Source organism: Pinus tabuliformis, chromosome 6 (genome assembly GCF_031772625.1).
Source record: "Pinus tabuliformis cultivar Carrire ecotype Pingquan chromosome 6, CPIR1, whole genome shotgun sequence".
In the NCBI taxonomy this organism is placed as follows: domain Eukaryota; kingdom Viridiplantae; phylum Streptophyta; class Pinopsida; order Pinales; family Pinaceae; genus Pinus; species Pinus tabuliformis.
Genome location: NC_142292.1, coordinates 1,476,146,719 through 1,476,174,717, shown reverse-complemented (window position 1 = coordinate 1,476,174,717; position 27,999 = coordinate 1,476,146,719). Strand labels below are relative to the sequence as shown.

Here is a 27,999-nt window from a genome sequence, read left to right as displayed (position 1 = left end):
CTTCATCAACCACGTCCACAAGTTAGTAACATACAACATATCGAGTCTCATGATTCATCAATCTTAAAGTTTCAAGCTTTCAAAATTCAATATATAACATTTGTCATCATTTATCACTAAAGTTGTACTTGTAACCATTACCATTATGAAGTAACCAAACTATAACAAAGAATATCTAACATGAAATGAAATGTTTCAACTTTCAACTTTCACGAAGCATCATATTCATAATTCATTACCAATGAGTTATAAATGCCAACTTCAAACTTCAAACTTAAATTGTCATATATTGTTTACAAAAAATACCATAATAAATATGAAAGAGTCAATAGTTATAAAAAGTACTAGAAACTAGAAAAGACAAGTAAATCTATTATCTACTGCTTGACCCTCTTGCCATGAGAAATTTCTAATTTCTTGTCTCGTGCTTTATTGGGAGTCTCCTCCTGCATAGTCGAACGACCTTGGTGCTCTTGATCATTGGGAGTCTCCCCTGCAAAGAGGGTTTGGTGCTCTTGATTAAATACAAGTTCCATACCCTAGTACATGACAAAATCCAATGGAAACATTGCAATCCCCCACAATTCTGAAATCCTGAAAAAATGACAAGTTTGTTGCATTTTCAATGAGATCTAAAATTCTACTTTCTCCACATGAAATCCCATGAGGTCGAAACCACTCTCAAACATCCTGAGTCATTTCATGGTAATGTTAAAAATTTAAGTAAAACAATGAAAATGAAAGATAAAGGGGAATGTCACTTTTACTTTAAGAATTTAACATTACCAACATTACCATGAACTGCATATCAACGCTAAGGCCATAGGATTGAACATTAGGCTGCCACACTCAAAAAAATTGTAATAGCTCCCTCTATCACTCCTTAAAAGGCAAGGAGCGAAATTTTTGTAGGGAACGCGTTCCTAGGGTCGCTCCCGATGCGCTCCCACCCGGAGCGTGCTCCCGGGGTTGCTCCCGATGTGCTCCCGCCCGAAGCGTGCTCCGGAGCGGATTCCACAAGGGGGATCGCTCCCTCGCAACCATGCAACACAGATAGGGACGCAGAATTCGACGGGCGGTGACCACGCAACAGGAGGGTTGCACGATAGATCGGGACAAGAGGTGGAACAGGGTCGATGGAGGAACATGAGCAGCACAGGGACTATGTGTAACCAGACGACAGAGAATCTTATAGGCCAAAGATGAATAGGAAGCCGCGATTGTGTGGGCGAATGAAGGGGCGCAGTTTATCAGCCGACAGAATCTAACGATAGTGGCTTGGAGCACATCAAAGGCAATGGCGGTGGCTTGGTAAATTCGGGAGTCCTGGTTGTGTGCAACAGGAGGGGTGCCGATGGCTGTGGGGTTGGGGCTCCAACGGTGTTTGTGCAGTGGACTCAGGATTTATGCCTCAAGGGACGGGTTGTCCAATGATTTCTCAGTGAGTATGTAGCAATGTTGTGAAAAGCGCGAGTGGGATTAAATCGGCGCGGGGAACGAATCAGAAAAAATCGGAAAAATCAGGAAAAAAGCGTTTGGTACAAAAATATTCATTTTTTTCATTTTTTTCAATTTTTTTAATATCTAAACCATCTACAACATAAAATAAATACATTGACACATACATATGATAAAAAAACTAATATATAAGATGTTTAATATCATTTCTAGCACTAAAATCACACATAACATTGAATCATGTCCTGAATAGTAAGTCCTGACTCCTGAGTCCCAACTCAGCCTCAAAATATCAACAAAAAATATGATAATATATCTCATCATGTCATAATGTCATATACAATAAAATGAAAGTCTAATCCTATTGATTTCCTCTGCCCCTCTTGCGAGAAAATGTCACAGCTTTCCCTTTCCCTCTAGATGTAGATGCTGGTGCCTGCACTGGTGGAAATAGCAGTGGAGTTTGATGTGCTCTAGAAGCTTAAGAACTAGAAGTAGGAGCTACAGGAGGTAGACCACGTCCTCTACTGGTGGCAGTGGTAGCCCGGGTAGGCGGTGTCACCTCCTCCTCCTCCTCCTCCTCCTCCTGCTCCTCCTCCTCCACCTGCTCCTCCTCCTGCTCCTCCTCCTCCTCCCCCTCCACTACATCCTGCACTAACCAATCATCAGTAGAATCCATGAGAGGCCTCTCGGCCTCAACCCTCCATGCAGCAGTGGTGTCAATCCCATCCAATGAGATGGCATCCACATCAGGTGTCCTCTCAAGTTGCCTCACCCACAATCGAAGATTGTAGTAGACGTAGACCATGTCATTAAGTCGCTGGGACTCCAACCTGTACAAAGATCATGAAATAATAATTAATAATTAATATTATAAAAAAAATATTGTTTAATGAATTCAAAAATTTATTTGGAAATTTGCAATATTTTAAATGTTTAAGTGTTAACCTGTTGCGCTTCTTGTTGTGTATTTTTTCAAATACACTCCAGTTGCGCTCACATCCTGAGGAGCTGCATGTTTGGCTGAGGATGCGTACGGCAAGCTTTTGCAAAAGGGGTACCCTGCCACCATACATTTTCCACCATGCATCTACAACAAAATTACAAATAAAATTTTAAATAAACATAAGAAAAAAATGGAATTTGAAGAGACAATGAAATTTGAAACAAAGTTACAAACTAAAAAATACCTGGCATTTTAATCGTCCTATCAGTGATAGCCATCTCAAAGCCAAATGTGCCACCTGCCATCTTATATGTCTCAATTTGTTTAGAGATCTCTATACGTTGTTCTGGAGATCACACCATCTTCTGGACACAGGATGAGAATCCATCCATGATCTTAGCATCAAAATCAAACCCACATGCATAAGAAAATGCAGGGTTCAGGAAAAGCCCAGCAGCATGAATGGGACGATGGAGTGTGTTGTTCCATCGCTCATCAATCACTCCCCATAGAAGGAGTTGTTTCTGAAACCCATCATCTCCCTTATCATCATAGTAGGCTCGAATGGCTTCTTTGGCCCTATCCATGGCTTCATACAAATAGCCCATTGCGGGCTTCTCACCATCAACCAACCGAAGAACCTTTACCAAAGGTTCAGTAACGGTGCGCACCTCCTGCACTCCCGCCCAGAAGTCTTCCTGGTATGAAACTAGTCTGCATACAGCCTCTGCTTCTGGTTTGCGACTCATTGACAAAGCACGCCACTCCTCTGAAAGAAACATTCTCTTCACATCCCACATAGAATTCAAGAGGGATTGAAGAGATATGAAACTCGTGGCAAACCGTGTAATGGCGGGGCGCACCAACTCTTTGTTGTTGGTGAATCTTCTCATCAAGCTAAGCACAGATGTATGATTATATATAAATTTTGTGATGCTTTTTGATGAGTCAACAATATCTTTGACAAAGGGAATTTTCCCTATGTCCTCTAACATCAAATCAATACAATGGGCAGCACAAGGTGTCCAAAATAAAGTAGGATACCTGTCCATAAGCATTCTACCAGCAACAACATAATTTGCAGCATTGTCCGTTATGACTTGGACAACATGTTGTTCACCCACCTCCAAAATAAACACATCCAGCAAATCACATAAAGTTCTTGCATCTTTGATTTGATGAGATGCATCAACAGATTTGATAAACATAGTCCCCTTGGGACAACTAACCAAGAATTTTATAAGGGTTCTCCCCTTTTGGTCAGTCCAACCATCTGACATAACAATGCATCCTATTTGTGCACATGATGCCCTAAAATCCTCCAATCTTTGGGTGCAGTCACGCTTTTCATTTTGAAGAATCCGGCCTCTGAAATCATGATAAGAAGGGATTTTGTACCCCGGGCCAACACTGGCAATAGCATCAACAGTAGGTTGGAAAAATGGATTATTCCTTACCATGCTGAAAGGAATATCACTCCAGAAGAGAAATTTTGCCATCAACCTGTCAGCTTGTTCTTTTTCAGTTCTTTTTAGCATTGAACCGATAGATGGTTGTGAACCAGGTGTGGTTCGAGGAACAAAAATGATGATGCAGCTACCGGATTGACTGATGCTGCAGTAGAACCAGTGCCACTTGGCCCACTTCCTTCAGCTGACCTTTTTAGTTGCCTTTTGAGTTCTTCTTTGGCCTCTCTAGTGTGCTCTAATTCTCTCAATGCTCTCATGGCTCTTTGGATAAGTTCAGGATTTGTATTTATACAGGGCCCCACATCATGTCCAGGGATTTGTGCAAGGTGAAACTTCAACCTGTACACCCCCCAGCGTATCTCCTTTCCACACAACTTGCAATTCAAGTTTTGTCTATCATTTGGAGCTTTAGGTTCACCATATTCCCAGAAAGGATCCAATTTCCTTGGCATGTTTGTTTTTGAACTTTGAATTTGCAAACCTATGGGAAAATAAGGATTAGGAAATAGGAATTTAGGATTACAATTTAGCATTTACAAAATTACAAGTTACAAATTTCCAGAATCCAAAGTTCCAAACCCAAATTACCCAACCAAATGGCAAATGCCAAAAATAATGAAAAAACATAAACAATGTTTAAAAAAAATGAAATAAAAAAAAAAAAATAAATAAAAATAAAAATATTGGTTCCCATAATCATACCAAGTTACCCATCCCAAATCAATGAAAAAATACAGAAAATTCTTTAAAAACAATGAAAACAAAAGGAAAATGGTGCCCATATGAAGTTTCCCAACCAAAAACAATGAGAAACAATGTTTTTAAACAAGGAAAACAAAAAAAAATTAATCCACATACCGTTTCTATGGAGAAATTGGTGGTCTCCTCTTGAATTTGTCCTATAAGCACTTAGATTTGGTCACAAACCCTCTAGCTGCTCTCTCCAAGACTTCCTCCTCCTTCTGCGCGCGTCCAGTGTCCAAATGATCAAAAAAAAGCCCAAAATCTCATTATAACACGCGCTGCCCCGATACCCTGAGTTTTTTTCCAAAAAAAGCGTGCTTTTTTCGGAAAAAAATCGGCAAAAAAAAATATAGCCACTTTTCTGGTATAAAAAGCGCGATTAAATCGGCATTAGGAAAAAGGCGCGTTTTTTTGAAAATCGCGCTTTTCACAACACTGGTTTGTAGTTTCCTATTTTTTTATTTTTTGAATTTTTTGTTTTTTTTTTGTTTTCATTTTATATATATATATATAAAATAAAATAAATAAATTGCTTTTTTTCTATTTTTTTATTTATATAATTTTTATAACTTGTTTTCTTAATGATATATATATATTTTTATTTTTTTAATATAAATCTTTTTCTTTTTTTTCAGATTTTTTTTAAATGATTTTTTTTCATCTTTTTTTAATATTTTTCCTTTGGCTCTTTTTTTATAATTTCTTTTCTTTTTTCTTTTTTATTCTTTAAAAATGGCGAAGGGCCTCTAACAAAATCAGCAAATGGAGAAAATCCAAAAATTTCTATAGCGAAATGCTTTCATTTTCACGACAACAAAGTTGACACAAGGTTGATAGCCAAAGGTCGGATCAGACTGGCTCTATGCAGCGGTTGAGCGGCTAGAGGATCGAACAGTTATGATACCACTGTAACGAACAAGGTTCATATACTCAGAGGAATGCTCTAATACCAATGTAAAAGTTGATAGCCAAAGGTCTGATCAGACTGGATCTATGCAGCTGTTGAGCAGCCAGAGGATCAAACAGTTATGATACCACTGTAACGAACAAAGTTCGTATTCGCAGCAATAATTTTCAAAATACTTCGAAGACAAAGACACCTATTGTAGGACAAGTAACTGTATATTGAATAGTGTATAAAAGAATTGATGAGATGATGTGAATGTTACAAATGAGGCTTGCTTATATACCTAGGCAAGTGCCTCTTCACGAATGGTCATGTCTTTTAAGACATGCCTTTTCATTACTAATGAATATTTAGTTTACCTTATTATGATTATTATTGTTTACATTAATTTTATTAATTTTATATAAATTATATTCATAACAGCATTCAAGAGACTCATTGTCACCAATAAATCCTACATCTCTTGCAAAGAGTTGATTCCTGAATTGCTTCTTCAACCAGTTGTTGGAATTTATAAGTCTATCTGTTAGAAATTCTTCCTATACTATCTGATTTATTTCTTCCTACTTGTTCAGTTACTTAACAAGTTATTTACCATGTAAATACTGAAAATAAATACAAGTACAGTATCAACACATACAGATCATAAACTGAAAGAAACAAGCACACAAGTGACACCATTGTTTTTGGACTAATGTCCCCGGAAAACCCAATGTGGGAAAATCGATGCAGTTATTCAGAGGATTTTATTATTATGCAGTTTCAGAATACAACCAAGGTGCCAGAAATGGCTCACCCAACAGAGAATGCCCTTGACAATAGTACCTCTCAATCGGAGACAGATATTCCGGTTAAATCACCGGATGAACGATCCCACAGCAACAATACAGCTTTCTACTGCTCTGCATCACCCTGATAGGGACTATGTCACCCTATCTAGCTCTCCAGCTCTAATTTGTCCCACGAAATCTCCCAGCGCTGCCTCTAGGGTCTGCGTCAGCCTCTCTGGCCCAACATCAACCTATCTGGCCCAGCGTCAGCCTCTGTGTCTCACACGCTGACCCTCCTCAGGCTCTGTGCAGCTCCTGGCAGCCTTTGCGTGGCCTCTGGCTGCCTCTAGTTGGCTCTGTGTCAACCCTCTCCTGGCTTCTGCGCTGATGCTCCCAGTACTAACTCTGCCTCTCTGCTATGTATTCACTGCCCCTCAGCTGCAACTTTGATCACTCACTCAATTTCCTCAGCAAAACCTACCCCAGAAAATCGAGTTCTTGATCTCTCTTAGTGTGTTCTCCAACTGACCTTCAAGCCTCCTCTTATACTTTTCTCGTTGGTTCATCAACGGCTAAAATTAAATTTCGCTTGATTCATGACTTTTGGACCATTCTAACTCAAATTTATATTAATTCACATTAATATTTTATTTTTCCTAAGTTTAGACTTAGGAACTCCATTAAAAATATTAATTATTTTAATATCTCCCAAACTAGTTAGATTCTGCCCAAATCATTTTTGGGTCTTGGAGATCTCATTTGCTATAGCCTCTCCACCAATTTTCGTGGCTAGAGCACATCCGATGCTACCCTAAATCAACACTCCCTCTTAGCAAGGATTGTGCCCTAATAATGCTCCTCACTGAGTATCACCCTGATCATCCAGCATCGATCTCTGTGTTGATGCTAGGCCTCCCTGCCCAGCATCCTCTGCACTGTTGCATCATGTACTGCTACCCATGGCCCTTCCACTGCCATTGTTCCATCCGTATGGCAACTCCCTATGCATCCGTATTGCTGCCCATGGCCCTGCCACTGCCACTGTTGCATCTGCACTGCATCCCCTCTCATCATGCTGCATCGTGCTTCCTATAGCACTGCGACTGCTAACTGTTGCACTGCAACTCAGTTACTGAGAAGTAAGTAACTGATCCTTCCAACTCTAACATATATGTCAGGCTAGAGACATTCCCGACTCAGAAGCTCCCTCTGTCGCTGACAAGTGCTCCCTCTTTGACCTCTGCGCTGCTGCAACAACTCCATGCATCTCGCATTGCTGCCTCACGCTGTCTTGGGACTCCTCCACTGTAGCACTCTCTGTTACTCCATCCGCATACGTCTCTACCAACATCTGCCAGTCCTGCTACTTCTCTTCAGGGCTCCCATAGCCAAGTATAATCCAAGAGGTTGGGTACCTCGAGGATCCTTCCCCTCATTCCCTGTAGTCCATCTAACTATAGCTTGATGTCTCCCCACCTCTTCTTTCGAGGTGCATGAGCATTCATGGCACAGTCGTCATCAATCTCCACTTCCTTCTCCGCCTTAGCCGGCGCAGCCTTGGTCTCAAAAGCCTCTCCCTTGCTCTTCTTCCTAGGACACTGGTTCGCATAGTGACCCAGTTCCCCACAATGGAAGCACTTGACCTTGGAGAGCTCCTTCTTTCTTTTCTCCTGCTTTCCTGCAAATGCGAGAGTCGCATCTTCTTCTTCCTCCTTGATTCTGACCCCTTTTCCGCTACTCCCCACCTTGGACACCTATCTGATCTCTTCTTGACGAAGAGTCGCCCACAGTTCCTCCCAATCTGGAAGGCTCGTCCTGCCCAGTATGCTTTGGACAAATACCTCCCAATCCTCTGAGACTGCGTTCAATGCGGTCCTCACCATCAGTTCCTGATCCGGTGTGGCCCCTATGGAAGTTAGCTGATCACAGATCTCCTTCAATCCACCGAGGAAGACATCTATCTGCTCTCCCTTCTGCATCTGATATGACCGCAGCTGATTTTCAAGTAACATCCTCCTCTGCACGGAAGTATGCTGGTACAATTTCTTCAAGGCTTCCCACATCTCATTTGTCGTTTCCTTCTCGGCAATATGTGGCACCACATGATCCTTGACACCATCAAGGATGATGCACTTTGCCCTGACCATTACCTCCTCGTACTTGTCATTTTCAGCTGGTTCAACTGGGATCTCTATCGTCTTCAAGGCGAAGTGTTTGATGGGATACCTATCTAGAATGGACAAGATCCTAGCCTTCCAGACTACAAAGTTTGAAGCTTCGTCCAGTATATCTTGATCTCTTAGCCCATTCACTGCCATTTCGTTGCTCCTTTTTCGACTCTTTCAAGTCTCTCTACTTCCCGTCTGGAAGTTCTCGGTTTGACTCCCTCTGAGCCTCAATTTCCACCCTGGAAATCTCTCTGCCTATCCTCGGTAGCAACTCCCTCTTCCTTGGTCTTACCCTGTTAGGTACTGTTCTGACCACAGTACCCCACCAGCTTCGTTCCGCAACTTACCCACAACCTCCTATGCCCCAACAGTATGAAGGTTAGAGCCTCTAGGCTCTGCGCGATCCCGTCACTGGCACAATCTGCACCTCCTGGGCAAAGTGTCAATCCTTCCTAGCTAAGAAAGATGACTAGGCACTGCGTAGGTCAGGTCTGCTCCTCTCTACCTCAGCGCTGATCCTCCTCCTGGCTCGAATTGATGACGCAAGCTCTCTGCGTCACCCCTTTCTTGCTGCTTTCTGTTGAACAGCTTTTATCACTCGGGACAGTTGTTTCCGCTGCTGTTGCTCTACTCGGCTGATGCCTTCAATTATCCTGTGATCTGCAACCACGCTCTAATACCATGTTGGAATTTCTAAGTCTATCCGTTAGAAATTCTTCCTATACTATCTAATTTATTTCTTCCTACTTGTTCAGTTACTTAACAAGTTACTTACCATGTAAATACTTAAAATAAATACAAGTACAGTATCAACACATATAGATCATAAACTGAAAGAAACAAGCACACAAGTGACACCGTTGTTTTTGGACGAATGTCCCTGGAAAAACCCAATGCAGGAAAACCGATGCATCGATTCAGAGGGTTTGATTATTATACAGTTTCAGAATACAACCAGGGTGCCAGAAATGGCTCACCCAACAGAGAATGCCCTCGGCAGTAGTACCTCTCAATCGGAGACAGATATTCCGGCTAAATCACCATATGAACGATCCCACAGCAACAATACAGCGTTCTACTACTCTACATCACCCTATCCAGCTCTCCAACTCCAATATGTCCCACGAAATCTCCCAGCGCTACCTCTAGGGTCTGCGTCAACCTCTCTGGCCCAACGTCAGCCCAGCGTCAGCTTATCTGGCCCAATGTCTACCTCTCGGGGCTCTGCGTCAGCCTCTGGAACCTCTGTGTCTCACACGCTGGACCTCCTCAGGCTCTACGCAGCTCCTGGCTGCCTCTGCGTGGCCTCTGGCTGCCTCTACGTAGCCTCTGGCTACCTCTGCGTGACCTCTAGCTGCCTCTCTGTGGCCTCTAGCTATCTCTGCATCAACCCTCTCCCGGCTTCTGCATTGATTCTATCGATACTAACTCTGCCTCTCTGCTATGTATTCACAGCCCCTCAGCTGCAACTCTGATCACTCACTCAATTTCCTCAGCAAACCCTGCCCCAGAAAATCGAGGTCTTGATCTCTCTTAGTGTGTTCTCCAACTGACCCTCAAGCCTCCTCTTATACTTTTCTCGTTGGTTCATCAACGGCCGAGATTAAATCTCTAATCAACGACTAAGATTAGATTTGGCTTGATCCATGACTTTTGGACCATTCTAACTCAGTTTTATATTAATTCACATTAATATTTTATTTTTCCAAAGTTTAGACTTACGAACTTGATTAAAAATATTAATTATTTTAATATCTCCCAAACTGGTTAGATTCTACCCAAACTAAATACTCAAGTTTTTCCCTACTACGCAATTTTATTGCTATTCAATCCAAGGTTCTTCCCATTGTTTTAAGAAACGGCCGTTTTGAAACCGAAACGGCCGGGTTGATCCGAGCCAATACCTTTTTCTATGACCCGACCTTTGGAACGGTTCAACTGGCCAAGTCAGCCATGACTCGACCGAGTCATTCGCTGACTCGCCGAGTCATTGAATGACTCGGCCGAGTCATGGCTGACTCGGCCAACTCGACCGTTTCCGTTATGACTCGGACGAGTCACAAAAAAACGCCCAACATCACGTCAAACTGCGATTTAATAAAATTTTAATGGATTTTTAAATTGTTTTTTGGTTGGTTTGGACTCCAAGCAGTTATAAATTTTCATGGTAATGTTAAATTCTTAAAGTAAAAGTGACATTCTCCTTAATCTTCATTTTCATCCTTTTACTTAAATTTTTAACATTACCATGAAATGACTCAGGATGTTTGAGAGTGGTTTCGGCCTCATTGGATTTCATATGGAGAAAGTAGAATTTTAGATTTCATTCAAAATCCAGCAGACTTATCAATTTTTCAGGGTTTCAGGATTGGAGGATTGCAATGTTTCCATTGAATTTTGTCATGTATTAGGGTATGGATTCTAGAACTCGTATTTAATCAAGAGCACCAATCCCTCTATGTACCTTGATTTTAGTGACATTGGTTGTCGAACTCCTCTGGGATTCGCTCCCAAACCAAGAGCTTCTCAAAATGTCACTCCCGCTCTCGTTTGCGCTCTCGCTCCCCACTTTCTCTCCTGCTCCCAAGTAACACTAAGCCAGATGATGTTGGCAACTCTAGCAGTAGCCAGTAGTACTGGTCACAGAGTTTTGTTGTAGAGGCCATTTATAGCCTCCTTGGTTATGTGTTTTTGTTTTGATCTCTATATCATCATCGTGTATGTATTGGACAATGTACTGGGTGCCATTTTGATATAATGGATATATTCATGAGCCTACTTTGATCATATGTTGTCTTCTATCTATATTCTAATGCTGTGTGTTTGGAAACATGAATGAAAATCTTTAAAATTATGTGTTTTTATAAAAAATAAATATTTAATGTATTTTTTACAAGGACCGAGTCATTGAAATCGAGCCGGCCGAGTCGATACCGAGTTGGAGTCGGAGTCGGAGTCAACCCTTAGCCGAGTCGGAGTTGGAGTCGGAGTTTTAAAACATTGGTTCTTACAGCATCACATATTTTGTTAGTTTTCTAAAATCTAACTAACTAATCTGTCAATTTTAACCAAGCAAAGAATGAAAATCGGAACTTTAACTTTTAACCCACAAATATGCTGAGTTTTCTAACCTACATGCACCGGAAAACAAAAGGAATAGATGAAGCCAAGCACACCATAAAAACAGTACACAATAAATTTACCCAAGAAACCTCAATCTGGGGAAAACTTGCAATCTTTGTGTTTTATTGTTCAACTCAACAAAATCTACTTAAGGAAAAGATTACATTCAAGAGGGAAAACTTCCCTTTCTCTCTCTGCAAGCCCTCTACTCAGTTGTTTGTGCACTACAAACATGCTCTGCCTCTTTTCTGTGCACAGGTACAAACTCGCACTCCCTGTACAGGATCCTTTGCGCAATTATCTCGGCCCCTAGAGAAGTATGTGAATGGATGGAAATGACTTAATCGATCCCCTTTCTCTACCTCTTTCACGTTGATCTGAAACCGTAGCATTGAGTTGAACCCTTCTCTCTCTCACTGAGTTGAACACCATGATATCTTGTGCATAATGACCAAGTTTTGTGCCCTTTTTCCCACTTAGAATTCGACTTGGGCCCACCACTACCATGAATCGTTAAGATTAGATTTCCTTGGACGACTGAGATCGATCTAATTTTTTACTATAGGAAAATTTAAATTTTCCTAAGTCAAAAATAAATTTGAAAAGGTAAACTACGCCTTGGCCCCACTTGTGGGTCCCTCAACCAAATTAGTACACCTGCTAAATATGGCAGAACCCTTCCTCCTCTAACTTCATTTAACACTCGCTCATACAAAGGAAGGTGCTCTGAACAACACCCAGTTTGTCCTTAAAATAGACAAAGTTGCCTCTAGGCAAAGCCTTAGTCAATATATTTGTTGTCTGCTTTGTTGTAGGAATGTACTTAACTTTGATCTTGTTCCTCTGAATACGGTCCCTAATATGATGATACATGATTTTGATGTGCTTGGAGCGGTCATGAAACACTGGATTATTAGAGAGCTTGATGCAGCGCTGATTATCATAATGGATGATTGTAGGCTCGAAACTCTGACTGAAGAGCCCAACAAGCAGCTTCCTCAACCAAACAGTCTCACAAGCTACCAAGCTAGCGTACATGCATTCAGCCTCTGCTGAGCTCAGTGCCACTGATCTTTGGTTCTTGTTAAACCAAGAAACAGTTGTTGACCTAACACTGAAGGCACAACCTGAAGTATTATTTTTGTCTATGGAACCCCCCTGCCCAATCTACATCTATGAAGCCTTCCAGCTTCACTCCATCAACCTATCTGTACATCAACCCATAATCCATTAAGCCCTTGAGGTATCTGAGAATATGTTTAGCAACAACCTAGTGTACTCTAGTAGGCTCTACCATGAATTGACTCAACTCATTTATTACATAGCAAATGTCAGGTTGTGTGTTTACCAAATACATCAACAACCTGATAAGCTTCATGTAAAGAGTGGCATCCACTCTCTCTGCTCTGCTAGCATCTATCTTCCCCCAGTTTGTCACTAGAGGCATGCCCATGGTTCTGTAATCCTGCATGTGGAAACTCTTAAGAATCTCCAGAGCATACTTGCTATGTCCCAAGAAAATTTGTCCATCTACCTTCCAAACCTCCAACCCAAGCAAATAGTGCATGAGCTCTATATCTTTCATGTCAAACTCTACTACAAGATCCTTCTTGTAGTCACTAATGAGCTTCTTGTCCCCTGTAAGTATGACATCGCCTACGTAAAACACAAGAATGAGAGGTTACCCCCCAACCATAAAGCAGTATAGGTTAGGGTTATCTTCACTCTTGGTGAAGCCCAATCCTAGAAGATAGTTGTCAATGCGTGAATACCACGCTTATGGGGCATGCTTGAGCCCATAAAGAGCTCTCTTAAGCATGCACACATGTGTCCCCCTATTATGTCCCTCGAACCCCTTTTGGTTGCTCTATGTAAATCTCTTCCTCAACAACACCATTGAGGAAGTCAGTGTTCATGTCCATCTAGTGGATCTTCCATCCCATCTGAGTTGCAAGTGTTATAATGGTCCTAATGGATGAATAGCGGACCACGGTGCAAAAGTCTCATCATAGTCAATGCCCTCTACCTCAGAAAACCCTTTGGCTATGAATCTGTCCTTGTACTTCTCCATGTTCCCATCAGCTGCCTGCTTAATCTTGTAGACCCACCTGGATCCAATCACAGATCTACCCTTCAGCCTTCGCACGATCTCCAAAACATCGTTTTGCATGATGTAAGAGTACTCTTCCACCATAGCATCACGCCAAACTTGCCGAGAGGCTACCTCCTATTAGCTAGAAGGCTTTGTGTCTATGGCCTCAGTCATCAAGGCCATAAAACCTTAATACTCTCTGAGATTGTTTGCTCTGTCTAAATGTAGAGCTAAGTGCCCTTACCCTGTCCTAAGCTTCCTAAATTAACTAATCAACCCACCTTGTCTTTCTCCTAGCTGTGCAAGGTGTCACTCCTAGAGTGGGTTTTGTTACCCACCATTTTGTGGGTGATATCCCTAGAAGAATTTTTTTTCCCGAGATGGTCCTCAGCAAACAGCCACCAACCCCTTGTAGCCACCAACTAGCTCGTTGTGCCATTTCTCTGCCACCTGAGCCATCCATGTGGTCCCTCACCCATCTGTCATGATCGTATGTTTGAAGGTGGGCCTCCCGAACCTAAAGGTATGCCTTGTCATTTGGTAATTGAGTATTGTAGTTTGCTTTAATGGATACTTTTGGGCATGGATTAATGAGGGGATTCGGCAGAAAGAGTGGGCTAGGTTTGTGCTCTTGTCCCCTAGACCTCTTTTGGATGTAAACCTTGGAACCTAGTTTTGTGGGATCTCTTTTACTGGTCTTTGGGCTTTAGAGATGGTACTACATGGGAAACCCTGATTTTGGTTGCATGGTCCTGCTCACTCATCCACATATATCACCCCCCTTCCACTCATTATAACCCCATTCATCATCTCTCCCATCTAGGTCTACATCCCTCCACTCGGTCCACATAGGGTTAGCCTTCCCCCTCCCCTTACCCACACCTTGGGTCAAGCTTGGAATGATGCACTAGAGGTAGATGCAGCTGAAAAGAAAAGTAAAACCATAATTGGCCACATTCAACAGGAAAATGTACCACAAAATGCAAAAGATGGTCGGGACAAACACATTTAGCACGTGGGCAAAAGCCAATGCATGAGCTCTACCCCATTTTCATGGCCATCACCCTGGTTCCTATAGGTCGTCGATGAGCTTCCTTTATCATTCAGGAACCCATGATTGTCCTAATCCCTGGTGGGCGATGAATCTCCCAACCTTAAAGGGGATATCCACTGCTATACCTTATACATCATGCTCTTATCCCTTGAGCCCCGAGCAATTAATCAAAGAAAAATCATAAAAGGTAAAAGGTATATAAAGAAGGGTGGAAAAATCAAGGTCGGGGCACCTCATACACCATGACTGCTCCCTCCTATACATTATATACCCAAGTGTGTGATTCCCTTTTATTAGCTATCCTTGTATCTCAGCATGTGGCCCAGGGCTACCCCTTTTCATTCCCTATTCCATTAATCTCTTTATCACATGCCACCACCCTTTGAAGGATGTACTTTGGACATACTATCCCATTTAAAGGTAGAAACCACCTAATATGATACTTGGTTAACGGTTAACCCCATTTGGAGCTTGGAGACATTAGCACATGCCAAAGCCCACTATGGAAGGGCATGCCATTATGAAGTGCCCCCTTGTTGTCCATGTTTTGTAAGCTCTTTAACTCGATTTCCTTTGATGACATGTTGTACTGGAAGGCTAGGGGCCGCATTAGATCTTATGCGGTATTGCAGCTGATCTTCATTTTGGGTTTGGTCTCCCTATACGGGGTCCTAACCCTCCAAAGGGCTACATTGGCACATGTAGGGTGTGTGTTGAGAGCCATCGGCCTCCACAGCAGTAGACAACACTCTATGGATCCCTAGAGATGTTCAAAGATTACTCGAGATTCACCTATTGGACAAGGAAGATGCACTTGGTTCACCATGCCCAATCGGCCCCACAGTTGTACCATGCACTTGGTAGATGACCCAAGACTTGTATGATGATGTGGCATCACTTACACCATCATCTAAGCCCTTACAAATGGTTTACAAGCATCTTCGACCTACTTGGAGACCCATGAGGTTACTTATGTGCCCTCACACCCATTGGGAGAACCACAAGTTTATTATTTGGAGAACAAGGGGCCAACCCCTTTTCCACTACTTTTGGGAGTCCTATTTATCATTGTGGCAATTATGGACTTCATCAGGCTTCTTAGAAGCCCAACGACATATATTATTGATCATTTGACCTCTTGAGAGGCTTATCCTTTTGTTTATGAGCTAGTTTGGTGGGCTTGTCACCAAAACTTAGTTGTTTTGCACATTATTTTATTTCAGGGGCTAATGTATAAAGGTATAGTATTGAGTCAAATTCGACTCAATAGATATCATCAACTTTATCTATGGTATCAGACTCAATTTTCCTATGCTACAAAGCCTAAATATGATAATCTATGGTTTTGTTATTGGTTGAACATACACGGTTGATGATAACTAAAGTTGATGATAACTTTAGCTATTGGTATCACTTTGTAGCATAGGAAAATTCGACTCAATATAAATTCTTATATAGTTGTTTTGCATATTATTTTTTTTAGGGGCTAAATCAAACTCATTAGAAGTGTATAAATAGAAGTGATGAGGATTCATTTTAGCATCATCACTTGGATTTGGAACTAGTATCTCTTTAGAGATTTTCGCTATCCTTCTTGGAGGACGAATTTTTGGAGCATGGAATGAATTTTGATGTTTGGATAATTTTCATATGTCTTGGAGCTTCTTGATGGCAAGTTTTTGGATGGTTGGATATATTCTTATACATGTAAGTACATTTTAATGCTATTCTTTCTTTCTAATTTTGTCACATACATTGTTGTTGGGATTTCACTATACTAGGGCTTATTTGCTGCATCTCTTATGCAAAGTTGTGGAAATTTTGTTTCTAGATAGTGAATGCTTCATGTATGGGCCATGTATAATGAATGAATGTTCCTAGGGATGTTTCATTACTGAAATTCATCTTGATAAGCCATCTATCTTGCAAAGCAAAGTATAAAGTCTTTGAAGATGTTTTTGTTTTTGCGTTAGTGTTAAGCGAAGTTGCCTTTGAGGCCTGCTTGACCTAGAAAATTCAAAGGTTCATAGTTATAATTCTACTTGACTCCAATCTCCCCAAAGGATTAGGCACTGGTCCACCCAAAGGTGATAACCTTAAACCTTTTTCCCTCTCCCCTCTCCTCTTCTCTAGGTCTAGTCCTCTAGATCAGCTAGGGCATCGACTATATCACAATCTAGCCATCCAAATACTTCGATTTTTGGTCCACAACTGCAATGGTGTGTCCTCAAGAAGCCCTCTAAATTTCATGAGATTCTGACAGTGGGATCTTGAGATATCGCAAGCCCTAGCTCAAAGACCAATTCTTGCCCTTGGTTTCCCTTAGGCTAGAAACCTCACTAGGATCCTTGCATTTCCTTTTATTGAAAATTCATTCCTTGATCCCTTTCCCCTCCCTAACTAGGTCAAGCGTATCATTGGTTGTTAAATCCTATCCCCTTAACCTAACCTCGAGTCCACTTGGTCATGTGTGGTCCCATGCACTATCAAGGTTAATTCTTCAAAGATCACCTGGAACCCAAGTTTACACAAGAATTCTAGGGCTTACAAATCTCCTTTATAAGAAACATACTCAAAACCTAACCCTTGAAATTTTCCCCCAAGCCCTTCCTAGAGAGCCTTCCATCTTGTCTTCCAAGACAAGCAAGCCACAATCTTTAGCCTCTCTTGTGAATAGGCTTCTAGGATCACCCTTCATCCTATCTGTGATCTATTCATCTTTGTGATCCTCATCATACTGGGTCTCGTACCATCGATGAAAGTCCGTAAAGAGTAGGGAGCTTTGGCTAGAGTGACAGTGGGCTATTTCTCCATTGTTACCCTTTGACCAAGCGATTATCCCTTTACGATTCCCTCCTAGGACCGCTACTAGTTTGAGAGGTAACAGGCTCTACTCGTTCTTCTCTCTCCTCCTACTCTTGTGCAACCTTCCCATATGACTATTGTACGGGTTGCTCAATAACTATCTGTGATGTGGTCTGAGGGGCTGGTTAAGCCTCCTTCTTAGGAGCTAACAGCTCCTCCACCTGTGTTGCAACCTGCTCACGCTCTAAGGACTTCACAAGAGCTCGTTCCTCCTCAAACTTGACATCATGCCTGAAAATTGCCTTCCACTGTGTTGGTACGTACACCTTGTACGCCTTGGATGTCTCGCTATAGCCCACAAAAATCCCTTTTTTTGTTGTTGGCTCCAATGTCTTTCGACTCTCTGAGGGCACATGGCAGTAAACCACACTACCAAAAATCTGGAAGTGTGAGACATTCAACTTCTTACTAGTGAATTCCTCTAGTGTAACTCATCCAAGCACCTTATGTGGACTCTTGTTCTACAAATAAACTGCAGTGTTGCATGCCTTTGCCCAAAGGAATAATGGCAGTCCCTGGTCATACAACATGGCTCTGGCCACTCCAACAATACTCTTGTTTTTGCACTCTACCACCCCATTCAATTGAGGGTTATAAGGTGTGGTGAGCTCTCTCCTTACGCCCTCCTTGGCATAGAAATCCTTGAAGGCACTGGACATGTACTCCCCTCTATTCTCTGATCTCAACACTTTGACCTTTCCTGTATGGTTCTCCACCAATGCTTTGAACTCCTGGAACTTCGAGAACACTTCGTCTTTCTTCTTTATGAAGAAGATCCACATCTTCCTCGAATGGTCATCAATGAAGGTGATGCAATACATGTATCCCACAAGGGATGGAGAAGAGAATGGACCACATATGTCCAAATGAACCAAGTCCAAGATGCCCTTGGCTCAATTTTCACTGATGGGAAAGGACGTCTTGGCATACTTTCCAAGTGTGCAACCCTTACACATATCATGTTGGTCTATGTTGCACTGTGGCAACCCTATGGTTATCTCCTTGAATATTTTTAATGCTCCATGTACGTCTGTGCCATAGCTCCCCAAGGTCTCGGCCCTGCTCACGGCCCTCCTTGCTGCTAATCAAGGTCGCGGTTGTCTCGAACTGTAACCTATAAAGGCTCTTCACCCTGTTGAACTTCCATGGCATATGAGAATCTGAGTTTGGTTTTAGAATCTCTGACACAAACACACTCAAATGCCTCAATCGTCCTACTTTGCATAGCGGAAAAATACACATCAGTGAATCAACTAGCACACATGACAATTTTTAAATTTTTTCAACCCTTCTTTGTTATATTAACAAGCTATAATACAACAATCTAGGGTTCATGGCCCTCATAGGGCGTGGAGTCAATCACGCTGACTACAATCAACCCTAACCAAGACAACACCTAACCTACTTACTGATGGTGGCCATACACAGCCCTTTCAATCCACGTGTCCTGAACACATCTATTGGTCCATCTTCTCCCAATCTGCAGCATCCAAAACTGCCTCTATCAATGATGAAAGTTCCTTGTGTCCACTGAACACGACTCACCAACTGTCTGCCCTCTAGCTATTCATTAATCCATCAAAGAGTCAACTCATAGGGACTTTTGTGAGTTGTTTACAACTTCATTTGTGAACAACTCCTAAACTGCCCATTGTTGCTCCTCAACACTTAGAGACTTCTTCCCTCTATTGCTTTTATGTGTTGCCCCAATGAAGACAAACTTAGGGCATGGAGGGTTTCCCTTCTTCTCACTACAAATATCCTTCTTTGACAATGAACTAGGGCTATCAATCTGGCTCTCTTGGTTGCAGTCCCTAAGCTCAATAACATTGCCACTCCTAGCAAGCTTGAATTCCATCTCAAGCATTGCAGTACTCACCTAGCAACCCTCCTTACTGCACTTGGACTGCCATACACTGGGCCAAATTTGGACTCCTTCCTGCACTGCATCTCATGCTTCAAATTTGCCCAACTTCATTCAATGCTTAACTGATATAGGGCTTCATATTTATTGCCCTTTTGCAATTTGATCCATAAGTTGCTCAGATCTAGGGCTTGTAATCTGCCATCATCTAGGGCTTCTTCACATCTACAACCTAAGAGTGATTTGACTCCTCAAACATTGTTCTTGTGCTTCATTATACTGACAAATACTTTGCCCTCAGATCTAGGGCTTGGTACCAAATCTGCCCTAATCTAGGCCTTATTTCTATCTGCTCCATGAATCTACCCTCTTCTAGGGCTACTTCAGATCTGTTGCTCAAACCTTTGAGCAGCTCTTCAATCCTTCACTGTTCTAACCATGCCCAACTCTTATGTCCCTTGTTCGTTGCTCTTATTAATGTTGGAGACAAATCTCAACCTCCCTTAAGGTTTTCCTATCCTACAAACATTCCTGTGAACTTGCTTGAGTCCTAACAACCCTTACACAACCACATCTCTGAGGTTTATAGGGTCTCGGCCCTCTACCAAACAACCTCAACCTAAGCACTTAAATCGGAACCTTGGGACAGGATCTCTTCCTTATACGAGCTAGGTTTTGGTCCATCAACAATTGATGTTCAGATCTAGAACATCCCTCCATCCATTTGCAATTGTTCCCTCTAGCTCGCATTTTTCCCCCTGTTGAATACTTGACTTGCCCTTGCAATTCCTTATCCTAGCTCCTATTTCCTTGCACACTTGGTAGCCCTATTTCCTTGCGCAAATCCCCTATTTCTTAGTGCAAATCTAGCTCCTATTTCTTAGCACAAGTCCTCTGATTTCCTTGTGCACTTGTGCCTCCTATTTCTTAGGACACAAGCTCCTCAAAACTGCGCACAATCAATCTCCTAAATCCTTGCGCACTTGTGATCTCCTATTTCTTAGGACACAAGCTCTCTGTGCTCTCCACAATCAAAGATGATCTCACAAACTTGTGAACTGTCTTGTCTCACAAACCTTGTGAACAAAACTTATGATTTCCTATGCCTTCATCCTCCTCTTTATAGACCCAATTCGAGCATGCAAGGGGCCTAACTCAATTTAGAAACTCGAGTTCTGATTGATGAGTTAACTGAGAGTCCAACTTATTCTCTCTCCAATCAACATTTGGAGTATTAACCGGTTATCCCTTCAATCCAGACTAAAGACTAACTCGCTCTAATTGAACTTGTAAGTGCCACATCGTTTTGTAGTCAAACTGATGAAGACTCCACTTAACTGAAGCTCCAACTCTATGCATGCAAACTTGATGATTATTCCAATAAACTAGAAATAAACTCATCCTAACTGAAGTCTAACTCATGAGTTCGCACTCATACTAAGAGAGACAAATAAAGGTCTTCACTGGCTAAAGCACATACCAAAAGATTTTTACTTGCTACATTTTCAACAAAAGTCACTTCTCATAATCCCATACTGTATATCTTCTCGTTCCAGTTCTAACAAGCTATTACACTAAGGTGTTCGATCAAATATTCCTCCCGGAATGCCACCTTACGCGTAAATTAATTAAATTTGGCTCAATAGTAACCTCGTTTTACGAGAATTATTGGAATGCAACTGAACCAAAAGTTGTGCGGAATTGACCCTGATGATGGAATATGCCAAGCAAACGTTGTCAAGCCCCATAAAACTCCTTAAAACACCTCTAGGACTTCTGATGACATATGTGACCTGGCCATCACCTACCCTGGAAATCCATCCTAGTTGTACTATAGAGATAACTGAAAATGGGGACATTACAAGTCCTCCTACCCAAATGTTGCTTGCCCTCAAGCAATTTCTATATGTCCACAGCATAAGCATCTGTACACTGATAACAGGATACCATATGAACCATTGAGTCAAATCATGCCTGTGCTAAAGAAACATGAATGGATCCCTTGTTACCTAGATCCCAAACTAGTCACTGACTCAATCTGCCATCAATGGATCCACCTAGATCCCAAAGCCACCATGTCCAATCATCATCGCTCACGCCTAAGGGCTCCTATTGTGCTGTGTGGTGCTCTTGGCGAAACACATTCTCTCAAGTATCCCTCCATCAATAGGATACCAACTCATAATCTCCCTCCAATCTATTTTGTGGGAAGAATCAAATGTATGAACTCCCACAAATGGAACGAGTCCATGAGTAACTCATACTACTACACCTGATCAACCAATAAAATCCATCCATAAAATCTTGCCCATTTCTCTCGAAAGGGAAAAGGTCGGAAACAGTGTTGCAAGCCCTATTTACGTACTCTTGGAGAGGATTGTTTTGTATCTCCAAATTATACTCTTCTTGTTGCCTTGCTAGGAACCTCCATGGTCCCTTAACGCTAAACAACTTGGTTGTTGACTCGACACACACCACTCTAAGCTCCTCAATTCTATTGTTCTGTTGCAGGATAGTGCCTTCGACTATTTGGATCCTCTGCTTTAATGCCATAAGATATGTCCTAAAATGGTCAATCTTCTCTTGGCGGCTACTGTCTAAAAGCACTGCAGCCCTGCTGGCTACCTTAACATCTATTTGTACCTCATCGATGGGTGGACTCAAAGATGGATGCTCAACCTCCACTACATCTCCAACTTGAGCCTTCTTCAAAGATGGCTCATTATGCTCACTTTGCATATCATCCTCCTCAAGTCCATGCACCTTTGCATGATCTTCATGCTAGTTCATCATTGGTGTCTCGTCCCACAAGTATCCCTGAATGTCTTCTTCTTAACTTCCTGCTTCAATTTGTTGCTCACAATCACCAATCACCAATCATCAAACATGGAAGTATAATTGGGTTGTTGTCAACATCTTCACATGGAGGCTCATGCTCAATACCAACAGTAGAACCCATCTCACTCTTATCAGAAGGAGTCCCATCGTTCTATCTCCATCATTTCCTCCATATCACTCAAGCATGAGTGGTTAGGCCCCCACTGTCAGTGACTGCTGCTCCTATGATTGTTGGCAGCACCGTGCTTGTTGCTGACCCATTGTAACCTACAGCAACCCAACATACTTACCTTACCTCGGCCCTCTAGCAAAGCTTCACGGCCCTCCTTCCAATAATTCGGTCACCTGAAATGACCTTAAGACAGCCCTTCAAATGTTGCCTTAGCTGCGGCCTAGTCACGACAGGAGGGTCCCTTTACTCAGCTGTCAACATCCTTCTTGGCAAGCTGATCTAAGGCTGCAAAGACACCTTACTGCTGCCCTCCAACAGACCTTCAAGAAGTCCTTCAAATCTGTCCTAAAACTAGGACTGTCTATCCACTAGCAAAAGCATCAAAACAATAGAACAACCATACCTTGCTTATCAACAATCTGTTGTCCTCCTTGTCCTTTAATTTTGTACCTTCCTCTATAATCTCGGCCCTCTGGTTAGGGCTGACTGTAACCACTGTTACAACCCTAAAACTTGGTTGTCTAAGCTTCCAGGACTGCGGATTTTCTTCCCAAACAAATCCTCCCTACTCGTTGTCCATTACACCACTTACAGCCCTCCTGTTTAGGCTTTCGGTCCCTCAAACAACCAGCATTCTTGGCAAGCTGATCTAGGGCTTCGTAGGCCTGCGTCTAGGGCATCATAGGCCTGCGTCTAGGGCATCATAGCCCAACGTATAAGGCAACATATATCTTGTTGAGGTTTCCTCCATAGCTGCATTAGAATGACTGCGTTAGAGGTAAGGGCTCCTCTAGGTTAGCGTATCTACCATAGTTGTGATTTGACTTCCATTAGGGCAGTGTAGAGGTCCCTTCCATGGTTGTGATCTAATCTCCATTAGGGCAGCGTAGAGCCTTTTCCTTTTGACTGCTACTAGGGCTTCATCCTCCTAGATTTCTCTTCCACTAAAACCCAAAACAAGTGGAGAGAAATCAAGAGTGAAGTGTGTGTAAAATGACTCTCAAGTCATCTCCTTTTATACTAAAACGTTGAGCACATGTGGGTGTTATTTAGTTGCTGGCCGACCTTGACGAATTGTCTTATAACACAAATAAATTCATAACTCCATGAATACTTATCGGAATCAGATGATCTTTAGATCAATCCTACACTTCTCGATGAGAGGGATCCAAGAAAAATATCAGCTGCCATAAATAAGATGACCCACATGGAGTTTGGCCCTAGTTGCCAATTTTAACACTAAGATTATATCATATGTGTATCTCTCCTTCCAACACGTAACATGATGACTCCCAAATTTGATTTGTTAAGAACGGTGGAAGAAGGCGATGACCGCCTGGAAAATACTTACTATTTATGCAAGTACGTGGAGAACTAGAGGGGGAAGGGCAAACTGAAGACTGAAAGTCTGAACTAAAGATTGAAATTCGAATCTGGAGGAGTGGAATTCAGAACTGGAGAATTGAGCAATTATTCTTGAAGCTTTTGGGCACGAGGGCCAAATTACTTCAAATTGGAAGTATTTTGGAGTTGGGTACACAGATTGTGTCCAATTTGGCTGGGAGGTTTCGATCATTTGGTAACCATAGTGAAATTGGAGCGAGGACAACCCAGAATCTGGGATCGACATCAAACTCAGAAAAAGGTATTTACAGTGAATCGATAAGTTATGTTCTTAAATTTCATTGTATGCAATGTTCGAAGTAAATTTCTAAGTTTCTGAATTAAGAACCCTTACAGTGTTTCTAGGGTTTGCTATATGTTGAAGTAAGGTATGTCATACCTTTAGAAGGAACATTGAAGCCCTAGACGGAATGACAAGTTGTTACGGAGTAGTCTAGGGTTTGTGATTAAGTCCCTAGCAAGATGATGAAGAGTATATGTCTCTTGTTTGTAATTAAGTCTAGGTATCTAATATGTATAAAGATGAAATGCTTTCGTGATTCTGATATGGCTAACATCCTGCTTCTATAGATTTGGTTGTACTTTCTATTTAAGTTATGCAGGTACACAATCTTCAACTTGATGAAGATGCTCGTCGATGTGATAAGCATGATGAGTATGATGATAACTCTAATGAAATGGTTGGAAGCCACGAAAGATTCTTCGATGTCGAAAAGAAGAAGTTGATCTCCCGGAGGAAACATGAATAGAAGAGATCTCCCTAAGATTAAGAGGAAGTCTGGATGAAGGGGTACTTCCTAGTTGAGAGGGAGGGCATAGCTTGGTGTTAATTGAAGAATGAATTTCGGAGGATATGTTGTTGCATGAGAGGTAGGAAAGGAAAGCATATGATTGAGGAATCTTATGTCAAAGATTTGGTTGATAGTCCTACTATGGAAAGTTGAGAAGTAACATTAAGTTGTCTGAAAGACCCCGGAGGTTTGTATTTGATTATGTACATGTGAAAGTATATTATTGATTGGGGTTGTGTTTGTATAGGTGAATCTCTCGAAGGATTTGATAGCATGTTGGTTACCAATCAGTTTGATTCGGAGAGATTGGTCATTCTTGATTCGCTGGATCAAGGGGTGTTGAGGCTTTGTGACTGAAGCAATGCCTAGGAAGACATCTAGCTGACACTTTGTGTTGATGTCTAAGTCCCGAAGTTGGAGAGATGGTGTTGGTTATTGAACTCTATTTTGAATACACACCTGGATTTTTGGGTTGATGGTTAGCAAGTAAGCCTGAGGGTACCTAAAGGGGTTGAAAGCTTGAGTCCATCTTAGTCCCACCTGGATAGATTGCCCTGGTCAGGAATCTAGTCCATGGCATTGCAGTGCCTAAACTGTTGAGTGATTGTTTGGATAGATTGCCCTGGTCAGGAATCTAGTCCATGACATTATGGTACCTAAACTATTGAGTACATGTTTGGATAGATTGCCCTGGTCAGGAATCTAGTCCATGGCATTGCGGTGTCTAAAGTTCTTCATGGTTCATATAGTTTGAGATCTTCCATTGTATTTTTACATTATGAATACCTCCCTAGTTAAAAGGGAGTATTAGAAAATGTAACTATGTTCTATTTTCAATAATGTACTTGAGTCATTATGTAATGTACTTGTCAAAAGAATAAAAAAAAAAGAGTTTTTATTATTATTAATGTGACTTATTAAAGCATGGGTTTCATGCTTGGGTCACTATGTTTTAGGTCAAAGTCCCCATTGAAGACTTCTAGGATTTATTCTGAGTCTATAAAGTTATTGTACATCTAAAAGAGACCCTTCTTGGGCTTTTGAATCATGTAAAAAGGTTAATTATTGAGTCAAATATGAATTATGTAACCTCCACACCATGTCAGCCTAAGAGAAGATCAAGTCGGCCTAAGGACCCTATTCGACCCCACAAGAAGCCTATAAAAGGAAGGTCATCGAATTCATTTGGAGCATCACTCTCTCATCAAGTTTGAATTCTCTTGTAGCTGGAAGAAGTGCGAAAATCTCTTGTTGTTGAGCAGAAGTGCGAAGTTCTCTTGTAGTTGGGAAAAGGTGCGAAGTTTGTTGCCGGGAAGCTGAAGTGAATGCAAGTTTGGGGAAGTCTAAGGAGACAATGAAAATCGAAATTTTCGTGTCTCTCTCTCTGTGTTTCGTGCCCTAGATTGGGAGATCGAAGTCTTTCAAGTTTCATTGTCGTTAGAAGCTACCAGTGGTCGTAAGTTGTTGCATAGTCAAAGTTGTTGGGAAGAGGTCGAAAATATGGGAGACTGACTTGGTGTGGAGGGAAGGTCTAGTCTTTGTCTAGGGTGAAGACTCTCAAAGAATACTATTGAAAGGAAGAATTATCTTGACCGGGTTTTCCCCTGGCATGTGCCTACATCCGGTGTCTATTGTTTAATGTGTTGCTGCTTTTGGTAATTGCTTGATGAACTAAAGAAAGAAGATATAAAGAATCGTAATAATAAGAAACATCACAAGTAATTATCAAGATCAAGAAAATCTTTACTGCCTTTCTGATTTTTCTAACAAGAAGTTCATATCATCGTGTAACATCAAAGATGACAATTTTGAGACAAGAAGACATTCGAGACAAAAAAGGGATCAAGCCTTTTCATTAATAAGCTTTGAGGATAAAGCTTTTCTAAAGGGGAAGGCAATGTTATGAATGTAAATAATTAATAATTAAACAATTAATAGTAATTAGTATACTAAAGAGGTATCTCTCAAAAGACATGACCATTCATGAAGGGGTACCCCCTAAGTAGCAGGAAATGCTGGGCAGGGGTCCGTTTCCGTACGGAAACGAAACGGAAACGGGTTTCCCCGTACCGTACGGCGTGGAAACGAGTTTCCGTCCGTACGGGCGCGTTTCCCGAGATGGAAACGCGCCCATACGGACGGAAACTCGTTTCCACGCCGTACGGGCCCCGTTTCCTGTAAAAAAGCACTTGTTTTTTAAAAAAAAAATTCCTAATTAGTTTAGGGTTTAGCTTAGGGTTTCTAATCACTTCTAGAAAGCGTTTCTAAAGTTATAAAAGAGTTGTGCCTCTCATTCTCTCATCACACTATTCAGCAAGGAGTTTCTCTTGGAGATTGGCAGTTGTTTCAGTAGCTGGTGTTTTGAGCATTGAGCAAAGTAGATTTCAGCAGCGGGAGAAAGAGATTTCAGCAGCAAGAGAAGGAGATTTCAGCAAGAGATTTCTGTAGCAGCAGATTTGGCTCAGCTACAGCCATATTTATCTTCTCTTTTCTGGCATTTCCGGGTAGTTTCAACCACAGAAAATTAATTTGGGTAAGCCACATTCATTTTGTTAGTTTTTTCTTACTATTTCTTCAAATTTTCTAGGGTTTATGCAGCTAAATTGCTGAAAAACGTTTTTTATTTATAGATTTGTTTTTTAAATTTATTTTTGCAGCAGATTTGGCTCAGCTACAGCCATATTTCTCCTCTTTTCTGGCATTTTAGGGTAGATTCAGCCACAAATAATTCATTTGGGTAAGCCACATTTATTTCTTAGTTTTTTCCTTACTATTTCTTTAATTTTTCTAGGGTTTATACAGCCAAAAATATGAAAAACGTTTTTATAAATTTATTATTATATATATTCGCGTTTCCCCGTTTCCAAAATTCGGGGAGGTCGCGTTTCGTTTCGCTTCCGCGTTTCGTGTCGCTTCCCCGTTTCCCCGTTTCGTGCAACTTAGGGTACCCCCCTAGGTATATATATGGGCCCTCATTTGTAACAATTTCATCATCATATTCTCATTCATACATTTCATATATATACTTGTATACTCCATGGACATCTTCATATTCCAAGTGTTCTTGAGTATTTAACTTGTGAGTATGAACTTTGTTCATAACAGGGTACATATAGAGCTTCGTGCTCTTGATTAAATGTCAATCACATACCCTCATACATGATATAATCTAATGAAATGCCACAATACCATTGATCCTGAAATCTTGAAAATTGTTAAGTTTGTTGAATTTTGAATGGGATATGAAATTCTATTTTCTCCATGTGAAGTCTGATGAGGTTGGAACATTGTCAAACATCCTAAGTCTTTTCATGGTAATGTTAAAAATTTAAGT

At 41.4% G+C, this 27,999-nt stretch overlaps 2 protein-coding genes across 3 annotated transcripts in view; both read right to left on the bottom strand.

Annotated features, from left to right (window-relative positions):
- The window catches only part of LOC149264209 (vesicle-fusing ATPase-like), a 320,022-nt gene that overhangs the window by 227,274 nt on the left and 64,749 nt on the right, over positions 1-27,999 (bottom strand). The window lies entirely within an intron of this gene.
- On the bottom strand, positions 1,918-2,672 carry LOC149264210 (uncharacterized). Its single transcript, XM_089389324.1, has 2 exons — positions 2,407-2,672; positions 1,918-2,291 (listed from the first exon to the last, which is right to left on the bottom strand). The coding sequence occupies exons 1-2, from the start codon at positions 2,532-2,534 to the stop codon at positions 1,940-1,942; spliced, it is 480 nt and encodes a 159-aa protein (XP_089245450.1). The 5' UTR covers positions 2,535-2,672; the 3' UTR covers positions 1,918-1,939.